Source organism: Mus pahari, chromosome 14, assembly GCF_900095145.1.
Source record: "Mus pahari chromosome 14, PAHARI_EIJ_v1.1, whole genome shotgun sequence".
Taxonomy (NCBI): Eukaryota; Metazoa; Chordata; class Mammalia; order Rodentia; family Muridae; genus Mus; species Mus pahari.
In genome coordinates, this window is record NC_034603.1 from 62,370,269 (window position 1) to 62,391,722 (window position 21,454).

General features: G+C 53.9%; 1 protein-coding gene across 1 annotated transcript; it reads left to right on the forward strand.

Annotated features, from left to right (window-relative positions):
• Positions 1–366: 366 nt before the first annotated feature.
• Positions 367–16,869, forward strand: Col1a1 (collagen type I alpha 1 chain). The gene is made up of 51 exons (XM_021213774.2): positions 367–445; positions 1,921–2,115; positions 2,240–2,271; positions 2,391–2,426; positions 2,522–2,623; positions 3,425–3,493; positions 3,734–3,778; positions 3,936–3,989; positions 4,135–4,188; positions 4,612–4,665; positions 4,785–4,838; positions 5,176–5,229; positions 5,311–5,355; positions 5,454–5,507; positions 5,621–5,665; positions 5,799–5,852; positions 6,089–6,187; positions 6,277–6,321; positions 6,411–6,509; positions 6,637–6,690; positions 6,872–6,979; positions 7,076–7,129; positions 7,391–7,489; positions 7,626–7,679; positions 7,770–7,868; positions 8,397–8,450; positions 8,612–8,665; positions 8,766–8,819; positions 8,928–8,981; positions 9,353–9,397; positions 9,485–9,583; positions 9,796–9,903; positions 10,251–10,358; positions 10,532–10,585; positions 10,730–10,783; positions 11,021–11,128; positions 11,218–11,271; positions 11,385–11,438; positions 11,569–11,730; positions 11,840–11,947; positions 12,291–12,398; positions 12,479–12,532; positions 12,642–12,749; positions 13,115–13,168; positions 13,285–13,392; positions 13,645–13,698; positions 13,999–14,106; positions 14,194–14,476; positions 14,619–14,809; positions 14,999–15,241; positions 15,371–16,869. Exons 1-51 carry the CDS (start codon positions 370–372, stop codon positions 15,515–15,517), a joined length of 4,362 nt encoding a protein of 1,453 aa, XP_021069433.1. The 5' UTR covers positions 367–369; the 3' UTR covers positions 15,518–16,869.
• The last annotated feature ends 4,585 nt before the right edge of the window (positions 16,870–21,454 follow it).

The following is a 21,454-nucleotide window of genomic DNA, read 5'->3' on the forward strand; positions in this document are numbered from 1 at the left end:
ACTCCAGGGACAGCACCTCTGGTCCATGTAGATCTGGGGGGCAAGAGCGGCACAGTTGCGGGGAGGGGGGGAGGCTGGGTGGACTCCTTTCCCTTCCTTTCCCTCCTCCCCCCTCTTCGTTCCAAATTGGGGGCCGGGCCAGGCAGTTCTGATTGGCTGGGGGCCGGGCTGCTGGCTCCCCCTCTCTGAGAGGCAGGGTTCCTCCCAGCTCTTCATCAAGATGGTATAAAAGGGGCCCAGGCCAGTCGTCGGAGCAGACGGGAGTTTCTCCTCGGGACTGAGCAGGAGGCACGCGGAGTGAGGCCACGCATGAGCCGAAGCTAACCCCCCACCCCAGCCGCAAAGAGTCTACATGTCTAGGGTCTAGACATGTTCAGCTTTGTGGACCTCCGGCTCCTGCTCCTCTTAGGGGCCACTGCCCTCCTGACGCATGGCCAAGAAGACAGTAAGTTCCAAACTCTGGGGAGTTTACAGCTTCTTGGTATCGCGTTCTGTATAGGGGGTCAGGGGGTCGTAGCAGTTAAGACTTCAAAACGGAGGTGCAGGGCTGCTCCAGAGGCAGGGATGGGACAGTGATGGAGAGGAACCAGGAAGAGAGAGGTCACCCTGTTGAGCAGATGAGGGCGAGCAGTTCTCAGAAGTGGAGCCCTGCATGAGATGGCCCAGGAGGAAATTTCAAGCACCCATCTGTAGCACAACAGGAAAAGTGGGAATCTGGACACGGGTTGGGGCAGAGTACGTCGAAAATGAAATGAGGACTCTGGAATAGAGATTCGGAGCTCAAGATGTAAAAGCTATCAAAAAGGCTGTGGGATGATTCATAAGGAAAGATTGTTTGCCCTCTCTGCAGGCTAGACAGTGTTGCTGGGGCCTCCGGGGTGCTGGGCTCTTGGGGGGAGGGGACGCACGGCGAGGGCGGGTTGCTGGATGAGAAAGTTTGGCTAGGACTTGACTGGGCGCGGTCCCTGTGCCTCCTGCTGGTCAGCCGAGAGCACTACAAGTCCTGGTACAGCACTTTACAGCGCGCGGGCTGAGAAGGAAAACCTGGGTTATTACGGACCCTCATCTCTAGACTAGGAAAATAAAAGCAGGGATGGGTAGGGTAGCTCTGGTCTTTGAAAGAAGTGACCCAGGCCGAGGAAAATTCGTTCCACCCGTGCATTGCTTAGTGTTGCCCGCCACCTAGTGGTTGTCTTGATCGGGTACTGGCGCGGTGGGCGTGGTTAATTACTATTCGTAGACTTGAGTTCTTTGGCTAAGAAGATTCCAAAGCACTACTGGCTTTGAAGGAGTCCGCTTGTCTAGTTAGCAAATTTTCAAGATTCCTGGGAGCTGGGAATTAGGATGTTATCTAACTTTAGGGATACATTTTACTACTCTGGACAGGGCTCCACTGAAATCAGCCCCTCCACATTGTAGCCCCGCCCATTCCGCCCCACCTGCCCGGGAGGGGGGAAGGAGGTGGGACCAGGGCTGAAATTACCCTTCTCTCCTCCCACCCCGCCTCCTGTCTCCGCGCAAACCACATCCCACGAGCCCCTACCTACTGCGTAGGAACCCTCCTACTCTCCTTCAGCGGGCTTTTTTTTTTTTTTATTATTTCATTTGGTTCCCGCGCGCGTGGGCTGAAGTTGTTTGGAAGAAACCCCAGTCTAGAGCTTTGTTTAAATTCCTGAGAAGTGGGACGTTATAGTCCTGGCCAGGCGCCCTGGTGCTGTCACTGAACGCCGCCGATACGTAGCAGACCTGCATTTAAGGATCTGAGGGAAGAATATAGGGGATGGGGGAAAAGATTCAGGAAGTGGAAAATCTCTGTGCGCCTCTTAGACAGGGCAGAGGGTGAATCAGGCTGGGGTCCCTGGTGCCCCGAGGTAAGGTCTCAGACCTGCCCGCATCTTGTGTCTCTTCCCATTTGCTCAGTCCCTGAAGTCAGCTGCATACACAATGGCCTAAGGGTGCCTAATGGTGAGACGTGGAAACCCGAAGCATGCTTGATCTGTATTTGCCACAACGGCACAGCTGTGTGCGATGATGTGCAATGCAATGAGGAACTGGACTGTCCCAACCCCCAAAGACGGGAGGGCGAGTGCTGTGCTTTCTGCCCAGAAGAATATGGTACAGTTCTGGTCCTAGGGTTAAGGGAGGTCGGAGTCCCTCCCTTGCCTGTGTCTTGAAAGCCTATAACACGCCCCCAGGTACCTTAGTAAATTTACTTCTAACTGCACGTTTTTCTCCCCAGAATCACCAGACTCAGAAGTCGTAGGAGTCGAGGTAATAATCTGCTCCCTACTTTCCGCCCACCCGTCCACGACCCCCACTGTCCTCCAGTAAACTGCAATTGTCTTTGGTTCTCTTACCGGCCTTTTGTTTCTTCATCCTCAACCCCACAGGGACCCAAGGGAGACCCTGGCCCCCAAGGCCCAAGGGTAAGTAAGCATCTTATTCTGAGTGAGTTGGGAAACTGGAGGGGGGCGTGGCTCTGATTTGTGCTCATGGCAGCCGCCTCCGTTTCTTGATGCAGGGACCCGTTGGCCCCCCTGGACGAGATGGCATCCCTGGACAGCCGGGACTTCCTGGGCCCCCTGGGCCCCCTGGGCCTCCCGGACCCCCTGGCCTTGGAGGAGTAAGTAGATCTTAGAGACCCTAGACGGGTGTGACTCCCCGTTTTGTTTGTTTGTCTTATTTGTTTGTCTGTCTGTTTGTTTGTTTTTCTTTGCTTTGGTTTTTGTCAGACATAGTTTTATATTTTAAAATAATTAAAAACTTACCAAAAAGTTGCAATGGTTCACAGAACTTCTATTCACTCTTCAACACAACCGCTTTGTCACTTTCTGGGCATGCCGTTCTCTATGTCTCTGTATGTCCTGGACCATTTGAGACATACGTTGCCAAGAACGTGCCTGTGCCTTATGCTCTTAAGCGCGTTTCCTAAGAGCAAGTGCATTCTCCCCTATGGAACCATAGCACCAAACTTAATGTTGATCTAGCACCATTGCCTGATATGCAATCTCATTTGCAGATTGCACCAATGCCTCCCAAAATGTTCTTTATAGCATTTCCCCGCCCCTTCCTGTCTAAGACCACCAATTGCATGCCATTGTCTCATTCCTTTGGTTCCCACCAATGTAGACTGTTTCTGAGACTCTTTGTCATCCTTGACTTGGGAAGGTTTCCAAGAGTCTGGCTGTCGGGCAGAGGGCATCATTTTATAGGCTCTTCTGCAGTTTGGGATTCTCTGGTTAGATTAGGTTCAATCGAAGTGTCTGGTACAGGAATATCTTACAGGCAGGCTGTATTGCTGTCTCCCTGAATTAATTACTTCCGGAAGCCTACATCCATTTGTCCCATCACCGCCAATGCCTCCTGGCTTTCAATTTACCATCCGGAGTCCAATTTCTCACACACTCTCTCTTGTTTTTTCTAGAACTTTGCTTCCCAGATGTCCTATGGCTATGATGAGAAATCGGCTGGAGTTTCCGTGCCTGGCCCCATGGTAAGCCACCAGGGGGAGCAGTGACCACACAGAGGATGGGGCTGCAGAAGAGAAAGGTCCATGATGTCCTGCAAGGGGGTGGTACAGATAGCTTGGGAGGTAAAGCCCACCTTTGGGACTTGAGATCTAGAGAAGATGCAAGTCAGACAACTGGGATCCCCACAGGAAGAGGTAGAAAAGGATTTCTGCCACACTGCCTTTATTCACAGATATCACAAGCCCCTCTTTTTCCTTCTGTAGGGTCCTTCTGGTCCTCGTGGTCTCCCTGGCCCCCCTGGTGCACCTGTACGTATCTAAGGGTCTTCATGGATCATTTTGGGCATGTACTGTTGGGGGGGGAGATGGGGATGAGGGCAGAAGGCTGGTAGACATCTCTTGTAAGAGGGAGACAGCCTGGGAGGAACCCGCCTTTCTGAGCCTATCCTTCTCTCGTGTTCTTCAGGGTCCTCAAGGTTTCCAAGGCCCCCCTGGTGAACCTGGCGAGCCTGGTGGTTCAGTAAGTTAGTCCTCCATGCCAACACACCTCCGTCTCCACAAATGCTCCTGTGGAGAGTCACCTGTACTGAGCGAGGGGTAGCTTGTCACCTCCTTGTTCCAGTCTCTCATCCAGGAATTCTAAATGCTTCTCCTGTCCCCTCTAGGGTCCAATGGGTCCCCGAGGTCCCCCTGGCCCTCCTGGCAAGAACGGAGATGATGTAAGTACCCTGGGGAAAGACACTATCAAATCCTGTGGCCTTCTCTATGTGGGTTCTGAAATCCTCCCAGCAGGGTCTCAGCACCAATAACCAGGAGAAGAGAAGTCAAGATGGTCCTTGGCAGCCATCTTTCCACTGAATAGAATGTTTTAGTGAGGCAGCCCCCATCCCCGCCTGCACCCTCACCCCCCATCCATCTCCATCCCTTGGAGTAATCCAGGTTTAGAGTTCTGGGTGAGCAGATGAGGAAATGAATGCACCACTGTAGATCTAAACTGAGTTTCAGGTTAGAAGTTAGATTTGGGCCCCTAAACTGAATCCATCCTTCAATAACCCCCAATAAACCTGAGCCCTTCCACCTTTTCCCAGTATGGGGGGGGGTAGGGGAACACTACCATAATGGGCTTTTCTCTCTCTCTGCAGGGGGAAGCTGGCAAGCCCGGCCGTCCTGGTGAGCGTGGACCTCCTGGGCCTCAGGTGAGCAGGATATGAGGGTGGGCCCAGGGTTTCCTGCACTGGGGATGCGTTTACAAGCAACAGTCACAGAGCCCTTCCTTCTGACACCTTTCCAAGTCCTCATTTGCCTTTCTCTCCAGGGAGCTCGTGGGTTGCCTGGAACAGCTGGCCTCCCTGGAATGAAGGGTCACCGAGTAAGTCTCTCTGGAGTCACTGAAGCTCCCAAAGTCCCAAGTCACCATTCTCTCCCCTCCCCTAAGAGATCCTGTTGTGAATCATGTTAGATGGTAGCTAGAGATGTCTCAAAGGTCATAGGTTAGACATCTGGAAGAACTTCCTTTTGGGGGGGAAGAAGACCCAATAAAGAGACTGGCTGGATGATAGGTGAATTGGGATCTACTTTAGCTTAGAGACAGAGAGATGGATGGAGATCTTCCAAAAATTATGGTCAAATCCGTGTGGGTGTCAAAGTGGTATACTCCCCCCAATGGGGGGGGGGTCGTCTTACTTCATCTCTTTTTCCTCGTTAAGGGCTTCAGTGGTTTGGATGGTGCCAAAGGAGATGCTGGTCCTGCTGGTCCTAAGGTAAGATACTGTTGGGAGGGCCTGAAGGACCTGCACCCAGCAGTCCTAGTGTGAATGCTTCACTCTGTTCCCTGTTCCTAGGGAGAGCCCGGCAGTCCTGGTGAAAACGGAGCTCCTGGCCAGATGGTGAGTATGCCGGCTTGAGCGACAGGGGGCGCTCCAAGAGGGAGGCTGCGGAAGAGGGTGTCTCCATCTCACGCGACCTCCCTTGGTTTCGTTATTAGGGTCCCCGAGGTCTGCCCGGTGAGAGAGGCCGCCCTGGACCTCCTGGTACTGCTGTAAGTACCCCTGCCCCCTTGGATGCCCCTGGGCTCTGGTTGCGGTTCCCCAGGGACTAAGGGAACTGGACAGTGCTCAGGGGACGTAATTGGACTTCCCCTCTCTCTTGCAGGGTGCTCGCGGTAACGATGGTGCTGTTGGTGCTGCTGGGCCCCCCGTAAGTATGGCCTCGACTTCGAGTATGGGAGTGGGGTGAGGCCTCAGGGTCAGCTCTTGGGGCTGACATCAACCGTTGAAACTTAGAAGCTCTTAGTCTCCACCATGTAGCTAAAATTCCGTTTCATTCACAGGGTCCCACCGGCCCCACTGGCCCTCCTGGCTTCCCTGGTGCAGTTGGTGCTAAGGTGAGGTTCATTCTTTCTTTGAACATGATTGTCATAGGCCATGGTCTGGGCGTCACCCCAGATCAGAGAAGCCCAGGGTGGCAAGAATGAAGCACATTCCACAATCCTGGACCCAACCCTGGTGTCCCCTTCCGAGCTCTCAAAGTTCTCATCCTTGCTCCCCCCGCCCTCCAACACCTGACATCCGGAAGTAATGCTGGCTGCCCCATTCTGATTTGTCCTTCCCTCCGATCTAGGGTGAAGCTGGTCCTCAGGGAGCGAGAGGCTCTGAAGGTCCCCAGGGTGTGCGTGGTGAGCCCGGACCCCCTGGCCCTGCTGGTGCTGCTGGCCCTGCTGTGAGTGTCCTTCCTGCTGCTGACCCCTGTGCTGCTTGCCAGCTTCACAGTTCTAGGCTGTCACTCACCCTCCTTTCTCTATGTGACAGGGAAACCCTGGTGCTGATGGACAACCCGGCGCTAAAGGTGCCAATGTAAGTCTCTAGCAACCCTCTTCCTCCCATGAGCCACCTGCCCCATGCCCTCCACCCTTGGGCTAAAATGTCTGTCCTGACTCCTGCAGGGTGCTCCCGGTATTGCTGGTGCTCCTGGCTTCCCTGGTGCCCGAGGCCCCTCTGGACCCCAGGGCCCCAGCGGCGCTCCAGGTCCCAAGGGTAACAGCGTAAGTATAAGACTCTCCCTTCTGCCTCGCCCGTGCACGCGCTCCAGGGCGCCCCCTTCTGGAGAAACATACACTTTCGAGCCAACAGAGCAATTCCAATTCTTACCCTCTTTCTCTCCCTACACAGGGTGAACCTGGTGCTCCTGGCAACAAAGGAGACACTGGTGCCAAAGGAGAACCCGTAAGTCACACATCACCCCTTTCCCCCTCAGCCCCCAGGATCAGGAAGCCTCAACGGGGAGCTCCAGGGAGGAAGGGAGCCCCCTCCTCATACCCAGAAGTCCTATTACTAGAGGCCAGCATCATAGGCTTCTGGGCTTGTACCCCTCTCACCAAGGCCACTCCCTCTCTGCTCACTCCAGGGCCCTGCTGGAGTTCAAGGTCCCCCTGGCCCTGCCGGAGAAGAAGGAAAACGAGGAGCTCGAGGTGAACCTGGACCTTCTGGCCTGCCTGGACCTCCTGGCGAGCGTGTAAGTGTCCCTTGTGTCTCTCCTCACTTGCTCTTAGTGCTTGCCCAGTGCTGCGGTGGTGATTGAGCTCACTGGCCTTTTTTCTTCTCCCTGCAGGGTGGACCTGGTAGCCGTGGTTTCCCTGGTGCTGATGGTGTTGCTGGCCCCAAGGTAATCTCTCTTCCTGGAAGAGAAGCTGACTCCCCCAGCTGCCTGACGACACCTCCCAGACAGTACCGCCTACATCTACCTGTCCTCATGTCCGCAGCTGTGCTCCCTGTCACCTGGCGCCCATGGCTGTGTCTCCCTGCTCCTCTTGTTTGGCCTCTCTTTGGCATCCCCAGGAATCCTCCCAGCGTGAAGAGGATGCTAGCCCGTGGTAATAAGGCCAAGGCTCTGACTCTGATGCGTCTGTGACTTCTCTCCACTTAGGGTCCTTCTGGTGAACGTGGTGCTCCTGGCCCTGCTGGTCCCAAAGGTTCTCCTGGTGAAGCCGGTCGCCCCGGTGAAGCTGGTCTCCCTGGTGCCAAGGTGAGAAGATCCTCTGTCCTGCGTGGGACTTGGAGCAGCCTGCGGCTGGTGCTCCAGACTCTCCCCTCACATCTCCCTCCTCCCCTTGTCATCCCCCTCCTCCTGCCCTCGTTCATGGCCCTCTGCCTCACCCTAGGGTCTCACTGGTAGTCCTGGCAGCCCTGGTCCTGATGGCAAAACCGGCCCCCCTGTAAGTATGCCTGTTCTCTCATGCCTCACCCCTACCCTCCTGTGTGCCTACCTTAGTCCTTACCACAACTCTTGTGCCTCCCATCCTCAGGGTCCCGCTGGTCAAGATGGTCGCCCTGGACCCGCAGGTCCTCCTGGAGCCCGTGGCCAGGCTGGTGTGATGGGATTCCCTGGACCTAAGGGTACCGCTGTGAGTATTCAGTGAGGAACGCTGTAGAACCAGCAACAGTCACACTAACCCGACTGACGCACTGTGTGACCTGGGGCCCTTTACTGACCCTTTCTGGACCCATTAGTGAAATAAGAGACCGTTGGCTCCATGACCATCATTCTGTCCTTGATAAATAAGTATTGCTAGGCAGACTCCCCTGAACACACAGGTAAGATGGTCCTTTTATGTGATAGTCACACCTAAGTCTGGCAAGGAGAGCCTTGAGATGACTACCATTCAGGTCCAGTTCAGGTCCCTGAAGGTGTGTGTCAAGGGCAAGGGAAGGGAAAGGGTGACCAGGAAGGAGCCGCGGGCATCTGCTTTGGGTGCAGGAAGAGAGGCTGAGCATTAGATGCCGGCAAGACCTTCCCTAGACCCTGAAGCTTGCCAGCCTCCTGCAGTCTTCTCAAACAGAAAGCCCCCTGGGGATGCTCACTATAATGAGAGACCCTCGGCTGTAACAAGTCTCCACCTGTGACCCTCAGTCTTGCCTCCCTTTCTACACAGGGAGAACCTGGAAAGGCTGGAGAGCGAGGCATCCCCGGGCCCCCTGGCGCTGTTGTAAGTAGCTCTTTTGAGTCTCTTGACACCTTTCTGCCCCTGCCTGTGACATGCACCATCCATGGCAGGAGTCTACAGTCACTGTCACAAGGGGGCTCTGCTGTGTCTCAGAGGTCCAGTCCCTACCCTCCAATACTGAATTTATCGCCTTCTCCCCACAGGGTCCTGCTGGCAAAGATGGAGAAGCTGGAGCTCAGGGAGCCCCTGGCCCTGCTGTAAGTATTCCTGTCTGCAAGCCCTGGGGAGCAGGAAAGGTGGGACCTTGCTTCCCTTCCCCTTCGACTATTTATGACCACCGCCTCTTCTCTACAACAGGGTCCTGCTGGTGAAAGAGGTGAACAAGGTCCCGCTGGTTCCCCTGGGTTCCAGGTAAGGCTCCGTGACTTAGGTTTGCAGGGAGGAGTGCAGAACACTCCTTTGTTAACTGATAAAGATTCTAAATCTTTCCTTTTCTCCCCTCCACCTCCCACCTTACAGGGTCTTCCTGGTCCTGCTGGTCCTCCTGGTGAAGCAGGCAAGCCTGGTGAACAGGTAAGAGGTAGCAGCAGGCCGGAAGGTGGGCGCATGCAAGACATACAAAGAAAACGACCACCCACTGCTTGTAGCTGAGGGGGGTGGGAATCACCAACTAGAGGGACAGGGATTAAATGCCAAGGGAGGACTTTGGATATACCAAACGTGTGAGGGCACTCACTGCAAATGATCTGGCACTGGCTGGGTGGCTTCTAGGCAAGGTGACTTCTCTACACACACTCCCGGAATAACTCTGGCTTTACCTCAAGCCTTCCCGTCGTAATGAGGAATTTCAGCTCTAAGCTGAGAATGAGGGCCAGCTCCTAGGAAGAGGGGGCAGAGACTCAGGGGGAGGCTGGGTTCACTGCCGTTCCTCTTTCTACCCTCAGGGTGTTCCTGGAGACCTTGGTGCCCCTGGACCCTCTGGCGCAAGAGTAAGTGAGCCTTCTCCTGCCACTTCCGTTATGACGTCCCAAGTTTGGTCCTGTCGGAGCATCATGTGCCCTTTCCTTCCTTTCTAGGGCGAGAGAGGTTTCCCTGGTGAACGTGGTGTACAGGGTCCCCCAGGTCCTGCTGGTCCCCGAGGAAACAATGGTGCCCCCGGCAACGATGGTGCCAAGGTGAGGGCATCGTGGAAAGGCCACGATGGTTGTGACCCAGACCATAGGACTTGGGGACAAGACCAGAGTGGGGGCCCAGGGGTCCCAAGGTTGGGTCTGTGAATTCGTCCTTCTGGTTGGAGCCTGTGATCTGGGATCCACACATAAGGAATCCTAAGTGAGCTCATGGCTCTGAGACATTTCTGGGCTCACTAATCTTGTCTCCTAAACAGGGTGATACTGGTGCCCCCGGAGCTCCCGGTAGCCAGGGTGCCCCTGGTCTTCAGGGAATGCCTGGTGAACGTGGTGCAGCTGGTCTTCCAGGTCCTAAGGGTGACAGAGTAAGTCAACCTTCCCTTCCCATGAGTCTTTGATGGTTCTCATTTATCTCCTTGCTTTGCTGGCTAATCTAATACCTGTGACTCAGGCCCTTCTGATGTGTTACCATGGGGATGAAAGTTAGGGCATCTCTCTGATGGAGGTTGCTTAATTTATCACTCTGTAGAATTCAGGGGCCTCTTAACCCAGGTTCCTCCTGAATCCCCAAGTAGGCACCTTTAACCCCTGAGAGATCTTTGTGTCCTTGACAGAGCTTGAGGAGGGCCTCTCAGATACATCCGCAGAACGCTGTAGCTCAACTCCTGGCCCCAATCTGGAAGTCTCAGATTTTTTTTCCCCCTGTGTTTAGGGTGATGCTGGTCCCAAAGGTGCTGATGGTTCTCCTGGCAAAGATGGCGTCCGTGGTCTGACTGGTCCTATTGGTCCTCCTGGCCCAGCTGGTGCCCCTGGTGACAAGGTTAGTGGCTACCTCTCCACCTTGTTTCTTAACACAAAGCCTCCTCTGCAAGCTCAGGTGGGGCTCTGCCAGGGAAGCTGGTGACCCAGGAAATTCAAGGGACTGGGAAGGAGGGAAGGGTGTCATTGGTTCATCTCCCAGGAGAGTTGAGAGTTCCTGTCTCTCCCTCATAGGGTGAAACTGGTCCCAGTGGTCCTCCCGGTCCCACCGGAGCCCGTGGTGCTCCCGTAAGTACAGAAGAGCTTGATCTCTGTCCATCCCTCCCCTACCTGCATTCTGCCCTCACCGCAAACCCCTCCCTTTACTCCATCCGTTCCTCTCCTTCCCTAATGTTGAGACATCTCTCCAAAGTGTTCTTCTTCTTCTTCTAGGGAGACCGTGGTGAGGCTGGTCCCCCTGGTCCTGCTGGCTTCGCCGGCCCCCCTGTGAGTATCAAGACCCTCCTTATTTTCTGTCCCCAGCTGAGACATGAGGCATGGGACCTTGGGTGACTGAATGAGGATAGAAGTGTTACCCTGAATCAGAGGAGAAGGGTGGGGAGGTACTGGTTGTCTCCAAGTGTCTCTGCATCTCCAAGTCCCTATCCGTGGCCCCTCCTCTAGCCCAGAGGCCCTCTGCTCCCAGGCTGCCTCATCCACTTCTCCATTCTCCCTCCTGCCTAGGGTGCTGATGGCCAACCTGGTGCAAAAGGTGAACCTGGTGATACTGGTGTTAAAGGTGATGCTGGTCCTCCTGGCCCTGCTGGTCCTGCTGGACCCCCCGGCCCCATTGTAAGTATCTTGTCTTCTGCACCGTGATCTTTTGGATAGCCTTGGACTTGGGGCTAGCCTGGATCTCATACCTTGACACTCTCTTACAGGGTAACGTTGGTGCTCCTGGACCCAAAGGTTCTCGTGGTACTGCTGGTCCCCCTGTGAGTACCATCCGCGTCTCTGTCGCGACTCCCCAAAGGCAGAGACTGGAGGAGATGAGGCCAGGTGACAAGTGACTGTTCACTTCTGACCACCCAATGTTCTCTCCTACCAGGGTGCTACTGGTTTCCCTGGTGCTGCTGGCCGTGTCGGTCCCCCTGGTCCCTCTGTGAGTACCTGTGGTTCTGAAATGAGGATGGGGTGAGACGTGTATCGTCAGGACAGCAGGCCTGGCTGGGGCTCGCCACCATGATGCTTTGGAAGCCTGGACTCTGACAGTCCCTCTTGTGCCCATCTAGGGAAATGCTGGACCCCCTGGCCCTCCCGGTCCCGTTGGCAAAGAAGGGGGCAAAGGTCCCCGTGGTGAGACTGGCCCCGCTGGACGTCCTGGTGAAGTTGGTCCCCCAGGTCCCCCTGGTCCTGCTGGTGAGAAAGGATCTCCTGGTGCTGATGGACCTGCTGTAAGTGCTAACTCACATCTCTGTGATTCTGGAGAGTTCCAGAGTTGTGTGTGTGTGTGTGTTTCCTGTGCTACTGTGATCCCTTCTCACCCCTGTCTGCCTCCCACAGGGCTCTCCTGGTACCCCTGGACCTCAGGGTATTGCTGGACAACGTGGTGTGGTCGGTCTTCCCGGTCAGAGAGGGGAAAGAGGCTTCCCCGGTCTTCCTGGGCCCTCTGTGAGTGTGCTTTCCTCTCCAAGAAGAATCGTCCTAGGACTTGAGTCCTAGAAGAGGCAGGGTAGCAGTGGTGGAGACAAGGAGAGCAAATGTGATAGAGATGCTCTCATGGTACCCAGGTGGTGGTGGTGAACGCCTTTAATCCCAGCATTAAGGAAGCGGAGGCAGGTGAATTTCTGAGTTCAAGACCAGCCTGGTCTTCAGAGAGAGAGAGAGAGAGTGCCAGGACAGCCAGGGCTACACAGAGAAACCATCTTGAAAACCAAAACTAAACAGACACACAAAAGAGGTCTCATGGCTTGAGCCACCACATCTGACCTCCAGCCCTTCCTCGGTTCTTTAGGGTGAACCTGGCAAACAAGGTCCTTCTGGATCAAGTGGTGAACGCGGTCCCCCTGGCCCCATGGGCCCCCCTGGATTGGCTGGTCCCCCTGGTGAATCTGGACGTGAGGTAAGCAGCCTCCACCCCCTAACCAGTTACCCATTCGGGACCTCTTCCCTGGACGCTCATCTCTCCCCCTCCCTTTACAGGGATCCCCTGGTGCCGAAGGCTCCCCCGGAAGAGACGGTGCTCCCGGTGCCAAGGTAAGAGACCATGCCACACAGCAGGCTGGACCCTGGTTAGCCCGGGCCCCTCCCCAGACTGCACACTTCATCTGAGGCTGTCCCCATGACCTCTACCCTCTGTTCCCAGGGTGACCGTGGTGAGACTGGCCCCGCTGGCCCCCCTGGTGCCCCTGGTGCTCCCGGTGCTCCCGGCCCTGTTGGTCCCGCTGGCAAGAGTGGCGATCGTGGTGAGACTGTAAGTTGCTGAGTTCAGATCAGACCTCTTCTTTAGGCATGCTCAAGGGCCTCAAAATGGATGAATTACCTCACTCAGGCTGGGGAAGAAGAGGGTCTTGGGATATGTCTGGGCCCTTGGACTCCCTGGAAAAACAGTCGTAACTTGGCCTTCATCTAGGCAGGACTCCATCTTCCCCCAAGGCATGGGGCTTGCCCCAGCTTCTCCCTTGAAGCCTGGCTCTGGGGAGGTTTAATCGGGAATCAGGAGAGGTGGTCACCGCAGAAGAGATGTGGGTCAGGAGTCTAGTCAAGGGGAAGGCTCACCCTGCAGCCCTCAACCTTGGCTTCTCCAAGTCAGGATCTAACACACTGTTTTCTCTCCAGGGTCCTGCTGGTCCTGCTGGTCCCATTGGCCCTGCTGGTGCCCGTGGCCCTGCTGTAAGTGTCCCATGCCCACGTCATGCCCTCAGAACACTGACCCAGATGTGAACACCATCCCGCTCAACACTCAGTGTGAATCTGCACCTGACAGCCTGTCTCCTCCTCTCTTTTAGGGACCCCAAGGCCCCCGTGGTGACAAGGGTGAGACAGGCGAACAAGGTGACAGAGGCATAAAGGGTCATCGTGGCTTCTCTGGTCTCCAGGGTCCTCCTGGCTCTCCTGTGAGTATACTCAACTTCTTAGGCCCTGGCTGCCCTCCGGCCTTTTCCACCATACCCTGATGCAGATCACGTAGTGGGAGGGGGACAGTTGCCTCCGTGTCTACTCTACACAGACATTCTGATTCCTTCCTAATAAGGGTGAGGGGCAGGAGACAGACAGAGAGAGAGCTCAAAGAAGGGTTGTGGGAGTGGTCTAGAATGAGGGGACATGTTACTCCCACTGCCCCTGAACTGAGTTTCTCTGTTCCTCAGGGTTCTCCTGGTGAACAAGGCCCCTCTGGAGCTTCAGGTCCTGCAGGCCCCCGGGTAAGTTGCGTCTCCCATTACTTCTTCCTGGGTCCCTCCCTGTCTTGGTAACTTCCAGACATCCCTCTGTTCTCCAGAGAAGAGTTCAGAGACCAGACGGGTTGGGGAGAAACCTTTGACCTTCCCATCCCTGCCCCCTTGCAAGCCTAGCCACTGGCACTAGTTGAGGGGGCCCTCTGAGAGACAGAAGCAGAGATTGGGCGGAGCCAACAGTAGGGGGAGGGGAAATGCTTCTGAGCCAGAGTTTGGGGGCTGCCTTGGGTCTCTAGCCACATTTTCTAACCATCTCTCTATCCCCAGGGTCCCCCTGGCTCTGCTGGTTCTCCTGGCAAAGATGGACTCAACGGTCTCCCCGGCCCCATTGGTCCCCCTGGTCCTCGAGGTCGCACCGGTGACAGCGGCCCTGCTGTACGTAGCCCCACATCCTCTGCCTCGTGACCCTCCCCCCAGGAAGACTTGAATACCTGGAAACCTTGATCTCCTTTCTCTACACAGGGTCCCCCCGGCCCTCCTGGTCCCCCTGGCCCTCCTGGTCCTCCCAGTGGCGGTTACGACTTCAGCTTCCTGCCTCAGCCACCTCAAGAGAAGGCTCATGATGGTGGCCGCTACTACCGGGCCGATGATGCTAACGTGGTCCGTGACCGTGACCTTGAGGTGGACACCACCCTCAAGAGCCTGAGCCAGCAGATTGAGAACATCCGCAGCCCCGAAGGCAGCCGCAAGAACCCCGCCCGCACATGCCGCGACCTCAAGATGTGCCACTCTGACTGGAAGAGCGGTAAGGACTAACCCCAACCACCTCCCCTCCCCCACCCTCTTCTACCCACCGTGCTGCTTCCCCCACGTTTTCATGCATCCTACTTTCTATATGGTGCCCGCTGCCTACTCCTCCTGACTGCATTTGCCTTGCCCCACTTCAGGAGAGTACTGGATCGATCCTAACCAAGGCTGCAACCTGGACGCCATCAAGGTCTACTGCAACATGGAGACAGGTCAGACCTGTGTGTTCCCTACTCAACCATCTGTGCCTCAGAAGAACTGGTACATCAGCCCGAACCCCAAGGAAAAGAAGCATGTCTGGTTTGGAGAGAGCATGACCGATGGATTCCAGGTACGTGAGCTGAACTCCAGAGATGGGTTAGCCTCATACCCAGAAAGCACAGGAAGTCCTGGAGTGGATTTAATATCTGCTTAGTGGAAGGGCAGATACAGATCTAGGATACAGGAGTCCTAGGTAAGAAAGCCCGTGACGAGAAGGTCCACGTGATTGCTCATTCTCTCCTCTCTCTGGCCCGTGCAGTTCGAGTACGGAAGCGAGGGCTCCGATCCCGCCGATGTCGCTATCCAGCTGACCTTCCTGCGCCTGATGTCCACCGAGGCCTCCCAGAACATCACCTATCACTGCAAGAACAGCGTAGCCTACATGGACCAGCAGACTGGCAACCTCAAGAAGGCCCTGCTCCTCCAGGGCTCCAACGAGATCGAGCTCAGGGGCGAAGGCAACAGTCGCTTCACCTACAGCACCCTTGTGGACGGCTGCACGGTGAGTTTCCCAGACTGGGTCCAGCCCGCTCTTTGGGCATCTGTTTTAGCCTTCTGGCAGAACAGAATGAGCCTCACTCCATCTCTGCCCTTGGTAATGACCCTCTCTCACTGTCTTCTTTCACACCAGAGTCACACCGGAACTTGGGGCAAGACAGTCATCGAATACAAAACCACCAAGACCTCCCGCCTGCCCATCATCGATGTGGCTCCCTTGGACATTGGTGCCCCAGACCAGGAATTCGGACTAGACGTTGGCCCTGCCTGCTTCGTGTAAACTCCCTCAACCCCAATCTGGTTCCCTCCCACCCAGCCCACTTTTCCCCAATCCTGGAAACAGACGAACAACCCAAACTCAATTTCCCCAGAAAGCCAAAAAAATGGGAGACAATTTCACATGGACTTTGGAAAACATTTTTTTTTCCTTTGCATTCATCTTTCAAACTTAGTTTTTACCTTTGACCAACTGAACGTGACCAAAAACCAAAAGTGCATTCAACCTTACCAAAAAGAAAAAAAAAAAAAAAGAATAAATAAATAACTTTTTAAAAAAGGAAGCTTGGTCCTCTTGCTTGAAGACCTATGTGGGTATAAGTCCCTTCCTGCCCACTGGGCTTATGATACCCCAAATGCTGCCTTTTCTGTTCCTTTCTCCACCCCCTCTTGGGGCCTCTCCTCCATTGCTCCCCAAATTTAAGTCTCCCCAGACACAGGAAATAATGCATTGTCTGCCCAGCAAGCAAAGGCAATGCTAAAATGTCCCACCAGCCCCCCAACCCCCAGCCTACTTCCCTACCCAGCACCCTCAAATCCTACTGGGACACTGTTGAAGGAGCCTAACCATCTGGCATCTCCATGGCCTCTGCTACAAACCCCCCACTTCCCCCCCCCAGGGGGGCCTGTGCTTTGGGGAGCCACCTGCCCCTCGCAGGGGTTTGGAGCCAGGCAGGGTCACAGCAGACTGGAAACATCGGACATGCATGTGCAGGCTGGGTGGGAGAGACTGTTCTGTTCCTTGTGTAATTGTGTTGCTGAAAGACTACCTCGTTCTTGTCTTTGTGTGTCACCGGGGCAACTGTGTGGGGGCGGGGATGGGGGCAGGGTGGCAATGCGCCCAGTTTGGTATCAAAGGTGCTACATCTCTGTGAAGGGGTGGGGTGGGAAGGAATTTCTGGTGCTATAGAAGCTGAGATGCTCCCAGGACCAGCAAATGTTCCTTTTGTTCAAAGTATTTTTTTATTCTTTTTTTTTTTTTTTTTTTTAATGGATAGGGACTTGTGTGAATTTTTTTTTTTTCCTGCCGGTGCTATTTAACAAGGGAGGAGAGAGTGCAGACTCCAGCCTGCCCACTCTCTACCCTCTCTCCACTCCTCTAGTTCCTGGGCCTATCTGATCTCTCTCTCTTCTGAAACCCTCCCCTCTTGCTGCTGCTCCCTCCCCTCCCCTCCGCCTCTCTGTCGGTCTGTCCTGCATCAGGGTTTCAGAGCACCACTTTCCAAAGCACAAAACAGTTTTACCCCTGGGGTGGGAGGGAACAAGAGACTCTGTACCTATTTTGTATGTGTATAATAATTTGAGATGTTTTTAATTATTTTGATTGCTGGAATAAAGCATGTGGAAATGACCCAACGCATGTGCAGTGGCCTCTGAATTTCCTTCCTGGGACTTGGGGAGGCAGGGATCCAGGGGCAGGGCTCTGGGATGGGGGACTTGCCTTCTACCCTTCCCCTTTCTCTCTCCCCCACTTCCCATCCAGATGCTGCCGCCTTTCTTGTGCCTTAGACCTTTTTTTTTCTCGCCTCTTTTACCTCTTCCTCTTTCCAGTCCTCCTTGCAGCATCCCCAGATCCTCAGCTTCACCAGTTCAATCCCAGGTGCACAGCATCCCGGACATGCTCGCACGCACTTCATTCCCAGATGAATGAACACACACACACACACCTCAGGCCCGCCATCCTAACAGTGCATCTCATCACTTCTCTGTGCTGCAGACCTGAGGCCTGGGGAGGTGTTGCCCATGGGTCCTGGGAGGCTCGTGGGCCCCTCAAAGGGATTCAAGCAGAGGAAACAGGGACTGAGACATGGAGGACCAGGTTGCTCCTTGGTCAAACATGGAGGGGTAGCCGGCTTCTCCCCACCTCTTGCCCAAAGAAACCATAATTTGGTATAGAAGGGGCCTTCTGAGGCTGGGGTGTCACCAGGAGGATGAGAATGTTCTTGGGTCACCCTTGCTTTCACCAGAGAGAGGTGCCCAGTCCTCAAGGGACTCTCCCCAGGGAATCTTAAGAGAGCTGTGGTGAAGGAATTTCCAGGGTGACACCAGAAAGGACAGGAGCCCACATCACAGAGGTGCCCGGGGCCCTCCTGGTCATCAGCATGCCCAGATAGCATGCTGGCTCAGTGCAGGGAGCCCGTGGAATTGTTCCACCCTTCTTCCTGCCCCCTTCTTTTCTTTTCCTTTATCTCCACAACCTTTTGCTTCTTCCTCCTCCTTTTCCCTCCCTCCCTCTCTCCATCTGAGAACCTGAGGCTCTAGAGGGATGGTCACTGGTTGTCCCCCACATCTCAGAGAATGGGGACTGTGACATAGTGGAAGGCCTGAGAATCCAGCAGGCAGAAGTCTGGGGTGAACCAGACACTGGACATAAGGACACAGATGACCCCTTTCACTCAGGGAGACAGGTCTCAAATTTGGAAGGAAGCAACAGGCCATTTGTAGCTTCCCTCTACCAAAGAGACAGACCAGCCTACTGTGGCACCCACAGGACATGTTCACATTGTCACTGAGTACTCGAGACTATTAATTATGGCCTTTAATAATTTATTATTAGCACTTTGCATGAGGACAGTGTAAAAGGAAATTTTATCTAGAGAGGAAAAGAAGTTAAGGAATATAAAGATCTATTCAGACACAAATTATCCAAAATTATGTGGTACTGATAGGCCCACTGATTGATGCATTGACTGGGTGATGCCTTTCTTCCCAGGCATCACTAGTCTTGGGATTCTTCCTGGCTACATCCTATCTCCTCCCATCTTCACAGGCTCCATCCTTCTGAACTCAGCATCCAAGCTGTACCTGGCCACTACTCACTTGTCTGAGCTTATTGTCTCCTCCACGGCCCCCATCTCTCATACCAGCCAAAGGGTCTGACTGCAATTTCTACGCATATAAACACCCTTCTCATTTTATTTCCCTCTGTATTCCTGGCATAATGTCCCCTCTCTCTACTGACTTAATCCCTCATCCACCCAAGGGCAGGTTCAAATACTTTTCCTCCCCTCTTCCCTACCAAACCCAGGCTGGCCTCAGCACCTCTGAGGTCCCAACACACCGTCAGTCCATTACCAGGCCCCTGTGGTCATAGTCCACTATGTTCTTTTCAGGCCTGACAATTCTGTGCAGGGCTGGGCACAATCTCCCTAGGTACCAGGGAGAGGCAAGATGGTGAGAGAGGTTCTCCGGAGGATATAAGTACAGAGCTGTGGATAGGTGAGGGTGAAGGTGAGAGGAAGAACAGACTAGCGAGGAAGGGGAGAAGATGACAGCTTCCTGGTGTGACAGGTAGTCGAGCACTTAAAATGTGTCTCCCCCGTGATAAAAGACAGTAATCCTAACTTTTACTACTGCAATCACATTTAATAACTACAACTGGGCCGAAGGAAGCAGAACTCCAGACAAAGGAGCGAGTGACTTAACCTCTGACTGTGCATCTGCAAATTTATACATGTGCGTACACGTACACACGTGGATATACACAAGGGCGTGTGCACCTTGTGGTAGGCCTTGTTTGCAGCACCCCGCAGCAGCTGTCACGTGGCGTGGGCTGGTATGTGCTCTAAACGTGTGCATAGAACAGGGAAGGGAACAACAAAGAGATCATTGTATCACACTCTGAACCCAAGCCCTCCTTTCCGCTGACATCATTGCTGACTTAAATACAGATGCCAGGCCCCGTTCCCAAGACCCTCACTGTCCCCTGTGTGCTAACACAGCACCTACTCCTAGCTCTGCTCAATGACAGTCACCTTCATTTTTCATGGGGAAGACTAGCTTCAGTGAAATCCAAGTGGAAAATCTACAGGGAAAGAAGACTTCATTTTGATTTTTTTTTTTTTTTAACTCTTGCTGTCCTTTTGGAATCCAAGCCCCTTTGGAGAAGGACTTGGAGCCTGGTCATCTCCTGGATGGATTTGCTGTAACCTAAAGATGGTGGGTTTTTCCCTTTGTTCAGCTTTTCAATCATGTTTCTAGCTGTCTCCAAAATTCCGGTAGACAGAGAACTGCATGTGACTGGAGGGGAACGGCTTCTATCTGGAGCTCAGGGACCTTAGCGGTGTGAGGGAGGACGAGGGGAGTACCCACCCATGAGGGGAGGCACTCACTAAGCCACAGGAAGGCTTGGGTGATAATGTGAGGGAGTGAATGGGAGCTGTGGGTGGCCCCGTGTGGGTGTCACAGTGGGGACCTGAGTGGGTAAGAATGTGTCTCTTTCTGTGCCCACTTACCTGTATGCAAAGGCATCTATGTCCACAGGCCCCTTCTGGTTTGGTGTGATATAGGTGGGAGATCACAGCCTCTGGACATACAGGTCTTACAAGTTTATCCATGCAGGATGATGGGCTAGAGCTGAGCAGAGAGGCGCTTGGGAGAATCAGGAGGGGCTGGTGTGGAAGGAGGCAAGCATCTCAAAGTCCCCGCACTACTGGGACTTCTCAGAGCTGGCGAGAGGTTGTTAGCGTGTCCCTCCTGAATGTGTGCTGCAAACTGAGCTGGGGCACTTGCACAGAGGAGGCAGGACCTGGGAAGAAGATCGTCTTCCTGGGAGGGTCACTGATCCTTGTGCACACGGAGATCTCAACTCTTTACAGAGAATGTGCAAAGCCAGGCAGGGAGGGAAGCGAATTGGTACCCAAAGCTGGACCACTGGTGACTCTCCCTGCCCAAAATGATAGGAGGAGCAGGGGCATGGTGGCACACCTTGAATCCCAGTACTCCAGAGACCGAGGCAGGAGGATCTCTGAGTTCCAGGGCAGCCTGGCTTACACATCAAGTTCCAGAACAGCCAGGGCTATACACAGAGAAACCCTGTCTCAAAAAAAAAAAAAAAAAAAAAAAAAAAAAAAAAAAAAAAAAAAAAAAGAGCGAGAGACAGACAGACTATGGGAGGGACTGAAAAGCAAGGCAACTGAAAAAGGAAGAGGAGGGGGTTGATGATAGGGCATGATAGGGACAGAAGCCGGTTCAGAGCACAGAGGCTGTGCTCTCAAGTTGGAAGACATCCGGTTGCTATGGGGCAGGCTTCCACCTGGGGGCCTGTGGCACAGCATCCCACAGTGAGCAGCAAGAGCAAGAGACTGAGCTCTGGGTCTGAGTGTGGACGTGGAAAAGCCATGAAATCATCACTGCCATGACAACAGAGTGTGGGGCTAGAGAGATGGCTCAGCAAGTAAAGGCTCTTGGTGCCAAAGCTCGAGTTTTCTTCCAACCTCCAAATACATGCCATGGAACCTGCACACACACACACGCACACGCACACGCACACACATGCACACACACATGTACACGCACGCGCGCACACACACAAACACACACACACACACACACACACGCTCATGTGCACACAGTGTGTGTGCGTGTTCCTGTGCTCTTGTGTATGAGTGTGTGCCTGTGTATGAGTGTATGTGTGTGTGCGGGGAGTGGGGGCATGCGCGCACGTGCGATTTTAAAAAGTAGATTGTGGGAAACTCTTATTTTTTCATTTTCTTTTCTTTCTTTCTTTCTCTCTTTCTCTCTTTCTTTCTTTCTTTCTTTCTTTCTTTCTTTCTTTCTTTCTTTCTTTCATTTTCTATGCATTGGTGTTTTGCCTGTATGTATGTCTTTGTGAAGGAGCAGGGTCCCCTGGAACCTAAGTTACAGTTGTGAGCTGCCATGTGGGTGCTGGGGACTGGACCCTGAGCCATCTCTCCACCCCCATTTTTTCTTATTTTCTAGCATCCACGTTTAAAAGGGAGGGGAAGGGGAGATGAGCTGAGGTGTAGCTCTGCTGGTACAGCGATTCCTAGCATGCACGATGTTTTACATTCAATCTCTATACCACATAAGAGGTGGAGACCAGATCAAGGTCTTAGCATCATATCTAGTTCAAAGCCTGGGTTACATGAGACCCTATGTCAAAAATAAAATAATAAGGGGGCTGGTGAGATGGCTCAGC